Source organism: Electrona antarctica (assembly GCF_951216825.1).
Source record: "Electrona antarctica genome assembly, chromosome: 15".
NCBI classification, from domain to species: Eukaryota; Metazoa; Chordata; class Actinopteri; order Myctophiformes; family Myctophidae; genus Electrona; species Electrona antarctica.
Genome location: NC_136796.1, coordinates 22,554,729 through 22,567,322, shown reverse-complemented (window position 1 = coordinate 22,567,322; position 12,594 = coordinate 22,554,729). Strand labels below are relative to the sequence as shown.

Below are 12,594 nucleotides of genomic sequence, written 5' to 3'. Positions count from 1 at the left end.
TTATCTTGTATTGTTTTTTTCCTAAATTAATACCCTACTTGATCATACTGCAGTGTCACACAAAAGCATCAAAGGAAGCAAATCCACAAGCTTGTCAATTTTCGATGTTACTTTCTAGATTTAGATTATTATTTTTTATTAGAAAACATGCATTTACCCACTTAGGTTTGAGAACCACTGATTTAGGTCATGTCATTATTTAGGGCATGTCATTATGAGGTGAAAAGATAAAGATCTTGTCAAAATTTGTATCAGATTAGATCCTGTCTAGGCTTGACACGATATATATGCCTCAATAGAAGAGCAGGAAGACAAAATACAACCACCCCAAGTTATATAGTGTGTGTATTTTATTTATATATATAGATGACACATTTTTCATTTTAAAAATATGTTACGGATATTGAAGTGTGTGTGTGTGTGTGTGTGTGTGTGTGTGTGTGTGCGTGCCCTACACTAGGCAGTACCTGATGCGGAACCCGTGCCCCACGCTGCCTTTCCACCACCAGGTAATGATTATGTAACGGCCTGACTGACCACAATTATCTCTATTGTTTGCATGATGACCATGAATCATCATCCAGTGAAATGTCATTGGTGACGCTGACAAAGACTCTCCCCTCCCACCAGGTGCCCCCTCCTCACTCAGACTCTGTAGAGTTCTACCAGAGACTGTCCACAGAGACCCTGTTCTTCATCTTCTACTACCTGGAGGTGTGTATGTGTGTGTGTGAGTGTGTGAGTGTGTGAGTGAGTGCGGTTTGTTGGGGCAAGTGTCGGGGTCTGACAAATAGGGTTCAATAATAATACCCCCAACCACCGTACACAGGATTGACATATAATGATATCAATCCTTGAAGCAAACAATACACACACAATGCCATAGAAAATCATAAAGAAAATACACACAGACAGAATTTACCAGCAGTGTATTATATTCAGAAGTGAAAACCAAACCCAAAATGAAATAAATGTTCATATGTTTTGCACAGTTCCAGAGTGTCACTCAGAGTGGTCAACAATGTTCAATCAATATGACGCATGCAATGAATATTCAGTAACACAATAGCAAAAGCAATTTATAAATAATCCCCACCGCAAAAAAAAAAAAAAAAAACAGTCAGTCAAAACTAGGGTTTAATATTTTCCCGGATTTGGCTCATTTTAATTCCCGGGAATTTGCGGACCTTTTCCCGGGCTCCCGCGGGAATTCCCGTCAGAAAAAAAAGAAAATAAGTGCCCACCAAAATGCATTTATATGTATAGATACTTCATATGTTCAATAGAATAGTGATATTTTTTGGTTTAAAACGTTTTATTTGAACGAAATATGAACATATAGCCTACAATAAAAGTATTAAATTAAAATATTAATAATGTTATAGGCCTACTACGCTATTCAGAAAAAGGGACACAGGAGTTTGCACTAATGTGACTGTCGAACCACGGGGAAAAAACGACCTCACGTCTTTCACATAGATACCTTAGCCATGGTCTTTCACCCTTTGAGCATGCAGTGGGTCCCCTTCTCCGCTGCAGAGAATGTGATCATCCCGCTTTGTACTTTATGAAAAGTCCGATTGGGTGTTAAATTAGCCTGCACGTCCAGTGCACAGCACACTGATTATTAGAGAGAGAGAGCGAGAGAGGGAGAGAGAGAGAGAGAGAGAGAGAGAGAGACGCTGCGTGCTGGTGGTTATTATAAAACAAATTGTAGCCTACTCATCTTTGTTTGTGTTCCGTTTCACGTTATTGCTGCACACATGCAGGCAAAAGCAAAAAGGGGTTTAGAAGTGACAATGTCCATCACAGGGAAAGGAAACTCCTCGCTCCGTCCGTAATACACACAATTCTCAGAGTGACTGATTAGGCTAATGATTGACAGGTGCAGCAGCTTTGGGAGCGTGCCTGAAGATGTCTGTCAGACATTCATATTTTGCTAAAGTATAAACTCTGTAGGCCTATCTGATTAATTGCGGGAGGATGCAGGATTCGCGGGGTCCCACTGATTTCATCTTGACCGGCCGGCGGCCGTGCCTGCCCGCCCGCAGGTAGGCTATTTAAATACCGCCCGCGCCGCCAACATTTACGTTGGGTCCCGCTGGCTCCAGTTCCTGTTGCAGGCTTGCAGCCCTCGAGTGTAATCCATAATTCCATATAAATATCATCAAACATGTTTGAAAATGATGGGAGGGTTCAGATTGGACATTTGATCACTCATAGATAAGGGGAAAGAACGCGCACTGTGTGAAAACTCCTTTAGTGTAATTTCCCTACAAGAAAAAAAAAAACTCCGGGACAACGGGTCCCGAAGAAATTTCCGGGCGGGAAATTGCGTGCCCTATTCCCGGGAGGCCCGAAATCCCGGGATCCCGGCATTAAACCCTAGTCAAAACCAGTCAGTCACTCACGGTCAGGACGCTGTAAATCCCCTCACGGAAAGTTGGTGCAGGTTAGACGTTTCCTCATCAAAACTCTCCAGGAGGACCCACACAGCGTTGACAGCTCTGCTGTCCTAAAGCGGTGTTACCCTCCATAACAAGGACTGGAACAGGGCGAAGAACGAGCAGCCATGCTCCGTCGGGGAAACGACCACAATCCAATTCTCTGATCGCGTCGACTACACAGCAGCGGGGCTACAAACACGGACTGTTTTCTGCGAGCCAGGGGTAGGCTACTGTAGCTAGCGGGGCGAGAGCAACAATGATCACGGACGCCACCAGGCAGTTTGACAGCAGCCGCCCGTAGCACGCGTCACCGTTCCATTCATTCAGTTCCTGTAGAGCGTGGGAAGGAACGTGTGACGTAGCGGTAACACTTAAGGGCGCAGAACGCCACATTGTGTCTGTGTGTGTGTGTGTGTCTCTCTGTGTGCAGCGGTGGAACGTAAACTAATTACATGTTGTTGCTGTCAGGCACAAACCTCTTATCTCCATATTTTTAAGTAACTTTTTGTGTTTTTTCATCAACAACGTTTGCAGAGCTTGTTGATCAGCTACTTTTGCCCGAGTACCCGAGTACTGTACCCAAGTATAATTTCGAGAGGTTTTACTTTACTTGAGTGTGTTGAATCATCTTTCAATTACTCAACTGCATCTCAGAGTAAAATGTGCTTTTTTCCACTAGCTTTTAGTTACTAGTTACTTTGCAGTCTGGACCCGTCTTTCCTTCTCTTAATAAATTGACAGTAGAGCACACTCGGCTCATGACTTCTGTCCCACGGTATATGTTTTTATGTGTTTAGGTTTGATTGAACCAGCAGTTTACGTTAAAATAGTTTTTTGACTGCCAGGGACATTCCCATCCATTCTTTCTAGAGTAACCTTTTTTTGGAAACGATACTCCTCCCACAGTAAAATCAAAGATAGTAAGATTGTAAAACTACCGTCCAATTTTGTAGTGCCATCTTCTGATCTAACAAGATTTTTCTCTCCTCGTCTCCTGCCATTTCCCTCCTTCTCTTCTCCTCGTTTCCACCATCACATCCTCCTCTCCTCTCCTCTGCAGGGCACTAAAGCTCAGTATCTGGCAGCCAAAGCGTTGAAGAAGCAGTCATGGAGGTTCCACACCAAGTACATGATGTGGTTCCAGAGACACGAAGAGCCTAAGACCATCACTGACGAGTTTGAGCAGGTCAGTCACTTTGCCTCCTTAACTACTCTTCGAAGCCCCATATCGTTGCTGTTGGGCATAAACCTCCTATCTCCATCTTCTAACTTTTTGTGTTTTTTTTCATAAATGAACGCCCTACTATTACAGCGTCACACAAAAGCATCAAATGTAACACATCCACAAGCTCCAGTTTGAGCTTGTAGCATTGCTGCATATGTTCTTTTTTTTAGTGGTGCAACCACTCCAAGGAACAGCTATGTCCCTATGTCCACGTACCTGTCCCTATGTTTGTCCCTATGTCCGTCCCTATGTTTAGAGTACCAGTAGGGGCAAATTTGGAGTTGAACCACTCAGTTCAGTTATTTTTTTTTATCACGAAAAGTTAAGGTTGGATATATGAGGTTTCCACCCGACAGAGACGACATACTTTGTTGACCGGCTTCTCCCAGGGAATTATTTGACCCCCTCCTTTTTTTTTTTTACCTCCACGATAAATCCCTTTGGCTATAAAATAGCCAATCTACAAGCTCACAAATTGTAAGATTGTAGATCGTATTTTTTCGAGAGGTTGAAGGAGAACACCCCACTATCAAATATGTTGACATTTAGTCAATTTGTCTCAATAACTCATCAATGCAAAAAACATTATAATGAGAAAACTCTGTTTTTCTGTCCCGTTCTGCACATGGAGTTTAGCTGTCCTACAATTCCCAGATTTCCACAGTTTGGTAGTAGTGTTTTATGTCTGTAGTGTTTTATGTCTTCTCTGCACGGACAAAGTAGCTCATGGTTAAAATTGTCAGTCGTCATTTCTAATTAAAGTAAGACGGAAGTGATCTTTTTGGGTTGTCATCCACCCCTACCGTATAAAATAAAACCTTGTAGTCACCTTTGATGCCAGTTTCAGATCAAACAAGTCAGCAGTGTGGTTGGAAGTATCTTTTTCCAGATGCGAGTATTAGCTAAGGTCGAGGCCTAATTCTCTCCCCCATAGATCTAGAGAGGATTATCCACGTCTTCATCTCAACCAGACTCCACTGTTGTAACTCCCTGTACGTCGGCATAGATCAGTCGTTGCTTAGGCGTCTGCAGCTCATCCAGAACGCAGCTGCCCGCCTCCTTACTGGCAAAAGAAGGCGGGCTCACATTTCTCCTGTTCTGGCCTCGCTCAGAGGCCGTAGAGCAATTAGTTGAGTTCTAACATATAAATGGATAGAGTAAATAAAATGAGTTTAATGCTATATTAATTACTTTTGCTGGGGAGTGGGACCCTCTGGAAAGGACCCCTGGGGGTCCATTTTAAGCTTCTTAATGTTTGTTAAAAATGGGTGAGCTCCCCCTTCCTCGTAGATCTTCTAAAGTTTGGAATCCAAACGTCATCCTATCCAGAGTTCTCAGGTCAGCCGACCGGCTGCTGCTGGTCGTACCTAAGACCAGGTAAAAAAAATATATAAGTGACCAAGCTTTTGCTGAGGCCGCACCGCCTCCAGGCTTTGGAACAGCCTTGGAGGACCTGCTTGTTACGGTTGTGTGCTGTAAGTGTTGTGTGCCGTTACACACTAACGCTGTGTTGTTTAAGACAGTGGTTCCCAGACTTTTTAGCCCGTAACCCAAAAAAGAAAAGTCTTTCGCAAAAGTCTTCGCACCACGTCGTGAGGTTTCTAGTTCAGTTAACGAATATGTTTTATTTTATTTTAGTTGTAACTATAATCTTGGCTTTTAGATCGTCTATTTTCACTTTGGAATTTGGATTTATGGAATTCTTTTGAAATGTTTTTATTTAATATCTTTTTAATATATGAAAATGGAGAGGGATATTCACTTGCGACCCACAACAATCTGTCTGCGACCGGCCTGGGCCATGGCTCAGTGGTCCAGGCACCTTGGCTGGTAATCCAGTCTGGCAGTGTGCCGCGGGTTCGACTCCTGATCCCGACGGCCTTTACTGCATGTCTTCCCACCCATCTCTCTCCCCATTTTCTGTCAGCCTACTGTCTGTCCCTCCATAAAAATATATAAAATAAAGGCAAAAGCCACAAAAAAAACATTTAAAAAAGAAAAGATCTGTCTGCGACCCACAATTGGATCCCAACCAACTGTTGGTTTAGGAAACACAGCTCTAGTGTGGAGGACTCCTTTGACGCCGTTTCACAATTCACAGGTTTCGGACGACCCAACAATCCCTGCTTTAATCCCTGCAATCTGAGCTGCTTTCGTTTCGACGATACCGAGAGCAACTGACCAAACTCGACACCATGTATTGATCATTACTCCTACTGCCCACAGGGCATGTACTGTACACGAGGCTGGGAAACAGTGGAGTGCTCCTTTAAGCTCTAGAAGGGAACACTGGTTCACTGGAGCGTGTACGTTTCAGTTCACGTTTCACTTTCAAGTAATTTAGTGGACGTTCTTATCCAGTGCAACACTGAGTGAGCAATTAAGGTCATTTAGTGTGTGTGCGTGTCTGAGTCTGAATGGTCACTGGCACAACTAGAATCATTTTGACAAGTACAATAAAAATGTGCAGGAGTTTTATCTTGTTGAAGTCAGTCCTCAAAATGTCTACCCTTTTTTTTTTTAATGGCAGGTGACACATTTTGGTATTTTGAGGGTTTTAATCGCAATAAGTGGTGTAGTGTTGTACCTATTTTTTGGCACGGTATTACAGCCAAAGTCTTTCAAAATTCAACTGTCGGCTATATTTTCGCTGCCCCTCACCCACTTTCAACCGTATCTTCACATAATTGGTCCTCATTCACTCATGTTCACGATAAGACTGTTAAGATTATTTAACAGTGCGCCACTTTGTGCTGCGCTGCCATCTTGTATATCTGCTATTTTTGAAAAATATAAAATGTTTTTTTTAACATAAATCTCTTCTCTTTAGGGGGTTCCTGGCACAAAACATTTTCAGAGGTCCACGACCAAATGCATATCAATTTCGGGTTCCTTGACTTGAAAACGTTTGAGAACCAATGAATGAATCATTGTTTTTGTTCCTTGTTTGCACTCAGTTTGTGAAAATTGTTGTCCAACTGACCTGCCCCCTCTCTCTCTCTCTCCCTCAGGGAACATACATTTACTTTGACTATGAGAAATGGGGCCAGCGCAAGAAGGAAGGATTCACATTCGAGTACAGGTACCTGGAAGATCGAGACCTCCAGTGACACGCATAGACACAACACGCAGAAAACTGACTCACACACACACGTACACACACTGACTGACGGATGGACAGACGGACGGATGGACTGACGGAGGAAACAACGAGAGCAGGGGCGAGGTGCAGGCGCAGGTGAAAAAGACAAGCAAAAAGGAGAGGGATTTCGACGGAAAGTAACAAAAGAAGGGTGGACGTTTAAAAAAGGCCCTTTACATTCCTGGATTTGACACTTGACTTGCGAAGAGGGAAGGAGCCAAGGAAAGAGATGGGGAACCCCCCCGAGGGCGTTCGAAGGAAGTCCACGGATGCAGCGTCTGGCGAAGCACTTCAAACCAAGCTCCTCCCTCTTGACCTCCCATGTGTCCACCCCCCCAATACCGTTCCAACACTTGACTCCTTCCATTCCCTCCTTTTCCTTCTGTGTTTCCTCTCCTCTTCTCCTTTCATGTCCTCTCCATCCCTCCATCACTAACAATGCCTTCTTTTCTTTCTCTTTTCAAATGAAGCTGTTTTTATTCTCTTATTAGAACTGGAACTCTCTTTTAAAGACATCAACTCTTTCTCTCTTTTCTTTTGGCGGAATATCATGTAAACAAAAAGGAATAACTTAATCACACAACATCCTGACTATCAAAAGCTCAGTTTTCTCTGTTATGTTTGAAAGCGCTGGTTCTCAATGTCTGGTTCGGGGAGTGGGCCGTGAACCAAATATAACCTATGTCAGACCTTTTGGGACAAACCTGGAGTGCTGCCTCCGACCTAAAGAATGTTGAGGCTGGCATGAAGCTAGCTTTATTTGAAGTGAACTATACTTTCCATTTTAGTTGGTGATGACATTATCGCTGACTACTTAATGTTTTCTCTGAACGGACTAGAGCCGTTTCAGGTATGTTCGGAAATGTGACCTTTGACATCCAGAATGTTCTCATCCGCATTAGATGTCAAACTACACAAGACACACTGCGGGATCAAAGCTATATCATTGGAGTAGGAAACATCACCGTCACAGTTCCAAACTGCACAGCAAGCAGCTTATGATTTCATCAGAAACCATGGTGTCCACAAGGACCGTTAGGAGTCTCTAACTCTGAGAATGTACAAATGGAACCAAACCGAATTTGGTACACTCTCAGATTAAAATTACCCCGGAGAATTTTATAGTGTAGACTTTGGTCCCAAAGATGATTCCATTTTAATGTACACTCTCAGAGTTACAGGCCCGTAAAGGGTCAATTTTAACCACTGGTGAGCCCCTGGACCCGACATTGAGAACCAGTGTTTTAAACCCACACGTTGCCCCTTCCTCATCCCCCACTCTCCGAGCCAAAGACGTTTGGTTGTCGTCATACTGCTGTATATTGAGTGGCAGCGTTGCAGTGCAATGAGAACGAATTATGGTGGTAGCCAGCGTACAAGCCCCGCCTACTAGCCAGCACAATCATCGTCATGTGGCCACGCTGCCGTCAGAAATGCAACGGAAGACGTGGAATGAATCTATAATCAAAGAAAGCTTCTGCACGCCTGGGTTGCGTGGCAGAAGATCCAAAGTTGCGTACACGCGTAATACGAGACGCTCTCATCATCCATTGTCTCTTAAGCCACACTTGTTGTGCGTGTTGATCAGACCTTTTTGTACTTGCAATTAAGACTTTAATTAACTGAGACTTTGGCCAGGCTTTATTATGACATGCCTGGACATAAATCATGACATTGCAAATTTTAGTTCTGATAAGATGTTTTTAATTGCCAGTAGGAGTATCAAAACGTTCATTTTCTGATCATACGCCGACGGTATAATCCAAAGTGTTCTGACTTAGGCGCTGGCTGATCAAGTATTGGGTGAAAAGTTCCCTTTGTATGCGTTTTAAGGTCTACACTCTAGACCTTAAATCATCATCTCACTCCTTACAAATGGACTCGTTGCCACCAAAGCGGGGGTTGTACGCGCAACACTAAAAAGGAGCAGGGTGCCAAATGGCCACCAAGCCACCAGTTGTGTCCTGGTGAATCTTTTGTCTGTTGCTGGTAAAGATAGTGTCTACTCTACTACCAGCCCCTTTGGCAGCTAAACCAACCATTGTTTTGGAGGTCCTGTTGTTTTCATAAAATCCAGCTGGCTGGTAATACACTGTGTCTGACGACATTTTGGGATGAGCCAGTCGCTGGTGGCGGGTGGGCCTAAAGGTTTGGCTTGGCTTTACAGTTTACAGTTGCCTCATACACACAGTACCAGTGAGTTAACCTCCTAACAGTACATACACAAGGACAAATGCATGATATAATTGCTGTCGGCCAGAAACCTCATATCTCCATATTGTTTAATTTTACTTATTTTTTAGGTAAATTTACGCCCTACCTGATCATATTACATACGTCACACGAAAGCCTCAAAAGTAGCAGATCCGGCAGCTTGAAACGCGGTGCAAAGCGACGCGTTTTGAGCTCGTCGATCTGCTACTTTTGATATTTTGGAATTTGTAAAGACATTTCCGCCTGACAGAGACGACATTCAAAGTAATGCATACTTCGATGTAGTTGCAAAAATAATTTCCTCATAATGCAATAATGTGACATTTCACTCTTGACCTTCCAGAAATTGAAGGACATGTCGTACAGTTGCACTTCTACGTTAACAGTGTCAGATAAATGCCCATACAAATTCTAAATGTATATAACTTTCCAGGTTAACACACTGGTTAACATATGAAAATGAAGCCATTGTACGGTATTGCACTAAATGCGCTACCCTGTTCCTTAGAGAGCCACCAGGTCGCTTCATGCCACAAGGGCTTATAGAAAACTAAGACCGTTATTTAATAGGCCTTAGAAACCCTTCCTTCCAACCGCACACGCAGCCATCAATCAGCCAGCTACATTTTGTCCTCATCACCAATCACTATACCCAACTCACCAGCCACCTTGGTTGAATATTTGGAAGCCCTATTTAAGGAAATGGGATTTCACCACTAGCCCTGCCTTTTTAGTTGTTGGTTTCAAGGCCCTGAAGTTCTCAGGAAGATTCCAATAAACCAGTGTTTATCAGGGACCCTCAGGGTTGAGGAGGGGGGTGAGAGTGTCCCGAATGGACCCTTAACCCTCAAATGACCTGTAACTCTTGACAGTTATGGGAGTCCTTTGAAATTAAAACATTTGAGAACCACTGCAATAAAACCCTAGGTTTCTCAAGGACCCAGACTGCTAGGTACTATTATCAGATATATTGACGTTTTTTCCCCCAGGTATAATGAAATGAGTGCCTGGCCTTGTATCGTTTGGAAAGAAGCCAGCCATCTTGGGTCTAAGGACCAGGGCTGAGCGTCACTCACTACCATAGGTGACAATCCCATTCCTTTAAAAAACACTAAAGAACCATACACGCCAACCACTCAGGGTTTTACAATCTGAACTGAATTCGGGTGCAAACCTCACAATCTCTGAGTTTCGAGTGTGCAGATCTGTTAGCTTATGCTTTTGTGTGTGACGCTGTAGTATGGTTAAGCAGGGCGTTCATTTACCAAAAAAAAAAGTTGGAGAAAATATGGAGATAGGCGGTTTCTGCCCTGACAAAAGTGAGGCTGTTTCGGCAGTTGAATCGACAAAATCTTTCTTTGAACCCTTCATCATTCCTCCTCTTGGGCCCTCCTTCCGCTCTTCTGGTTGTACTGAAACAGCAGGAACCAAGTGACATCTTACCAGCACTGCCCCCCCCCCCCCCCCCTCCTCCGACCCCTCTTTGGTCTCTACTTCTCAACACTGGATGTTTACATGAAAGAGGGCTTGAACCAGCCAGAACGAACAGGGGGCCCACAATTAACTCACTGCCTAAGTAAATATCCCTATTGTTATTGTTGATATTATGTTGTGATCTTAGCTTTACCCCCCCCTGCCTTCAAAGTGTTGCATGAAAACAGTGGTTCTCTAAACTTCCTTTGTGTAATATTTCAGACAAGCATCTCCTGTTTTGTATGCAAGGCCACGTACCACCATAACTCTTGAGTTACAGACCTGTAAAGGGTCCGTCTGGGGACCCCCTGGAACCCTCTCTTTGAGACTTTTGACAGCCACTGGCATAGAGCAGCTAGCTGGGTAGCTCCCCTGTCGTAACCCTCCTCATCTCTCTTCCCTCTACTAGGGGTGTAACGATACCAAAAAAGTCACGATACGATAATGTCACAATAATCGTTACATCCCTTCCTCTTTCTTTGGCACTCTTCTCTCAAGCAACGAGCTAGCCAGCGCCATTCTCCTCCCTGTACAGTTATGTTTTCTTAATTTCTTTTTTCGTTTTCTCAGGAAGTGTTTCATTGGCCATTTTAAAGCCAGGAAATAAAGCCACACTTATCATCATTACATACCCCCCCCCCCCCCCCCCCATTCAGATTAAGCAGACTCACAGCAAAACTACCATTAATTATTTTTATGCTTAATTTCTTTTTTCTCAATTCAATCAAATCTGATAATTCCCAATGGCCCTTCATAAATAAGGTTCTTATTATTTGTAAGAAAAAAACAAAAAACAAATACGTCTTATCCTCCAACATTTGGAGCGTCAACCGCGGAAGAGACTTTGTATTTCGTTGTTTTTTGAACACGTGTTTGTGTATTATTTTTTTCTTAAGAGAAAAACACATTGAGGAGTTTGACTCTTTCTTAAAAAATGTGGGGGTGTCGGAGGTGGCGTTTTGATAGTCAGACAGACAGACAAATCTTTGCTGTCGGGTGGAAACCTTGTATAATTAAACGGTGGAAATTAATTTGTAGATCAGTTATTTTCGCTAGGACAATAATTTACAAAAAAAAACATAATTTGAAGTACGAATATACAATGTTTCTGCTATGATGGTGATGAAAAAATAGCTCTTTTCCACATTGACAAGACAGTCCAGCTTTTCTTTTCTTTCTCATTTTCATTGAGCATATTTTGGTGAAGCTGAAAGGTGGCGAGAGGGCACCGGAGAAGCCGAAATGTGAATGTCTCTCTCTCTCTCTGCCCAACTTTTTACAAAGTGTTGTACAGTTTTTTTGTTTTGTTTTTGTTTTGTTTTTCAAACCAATCCCCTCCTCTCCGCTCTCTCTCTCCCTCTCTCTCTCATTCTTTCATTTGTCATCGTCATCGGGGACAGCGTGACTAAATTGACACTTGCAAAGTGGAGCTGGGGGGAGGGGCGGGGGGGAGACGAAGAAAAGTACATATTGACATAACCATGAATAAAAGATTGTAAGATATTAATAAAATAATTACTTTTCAGAAAATAAATGACCATTTATTTTCATTTATTGATATATAATATATAAACTGCACTATGTAACTTTCGTTGATGCTCACGAACCTCTTCAGCTCCTCGATGCGATCCTGCTTCTGTAGGGAGACACAGCAGTGGGGGGAGAAGAACACACAGATGTTTCACTTAACTATGTAACTTTCCTCTTTTACCTGTGCAAGTGTTGAATTGATTTACCATTGAACTACTACCGTATTGTCCCGAATCTAAGACGACTCGGATTATAAGAGTAAGACGATCCCTATTTTTCAAGACTCATTTGTGGAAAACGAACATTGAATGCCAAATAGTCTAGTCCCCGATTATAATACAACCCTGTTTTTTAGGATATTTCCATTGGAAAAAAACATAGTCTTATATTCAGGCCTGCTTGCTCGGGTTAAATTAAATCTTGACCTTCAGGTCAGATCCTGTGTCTAGGTGACCTTTGGCACAATCTAAGAAGAGCAGGGAGACTAAATTCAACCACCCCAATTGTATAAGTTATATTGAGCGTAATTATCTAGGAGTTACAGTAGCAAGAATTCAAATCTT

At 42.9% G+C, this 12,594-nt stretch overlaps 1 protein-coding gene across 3 annotated transcripts in view; it reads left to right on the top strand.

The window, feature by feature from the left end:
• Positions 1-11,658, top strand: part of cnot3b (CCR4-NOT transcription complex, subunit 3b) — a 49,868-nt gene extending 38,210 nt beyond the window's left edge. For all 3 annotated transcript variants that reach the window (XM_079522827.1, XM_079522825.1, XM_079522826.1), the window contains 4 exons: positions 461-509; positions 631-714; positions 3,508-3,633; positions 6,684-11,658. In XM_079522827.1, the coding sequence (XP_079378953.1) occupies positions 461-509; positions 631-714; positions 3,508-3,633; positions 6,684-6,782 (358 nt within the window). In that variant the 3' untranslated portion in view covers positions 6,783-11,658. The remainder of the gene's footprint in view (positions 1-460; positions 510-630; positions 715-3,507; positions 3,634-6,683) is intronic.
• The last annotated feature ends 936 nt before the right edge of the window (positions 11,659-12,594 follow it).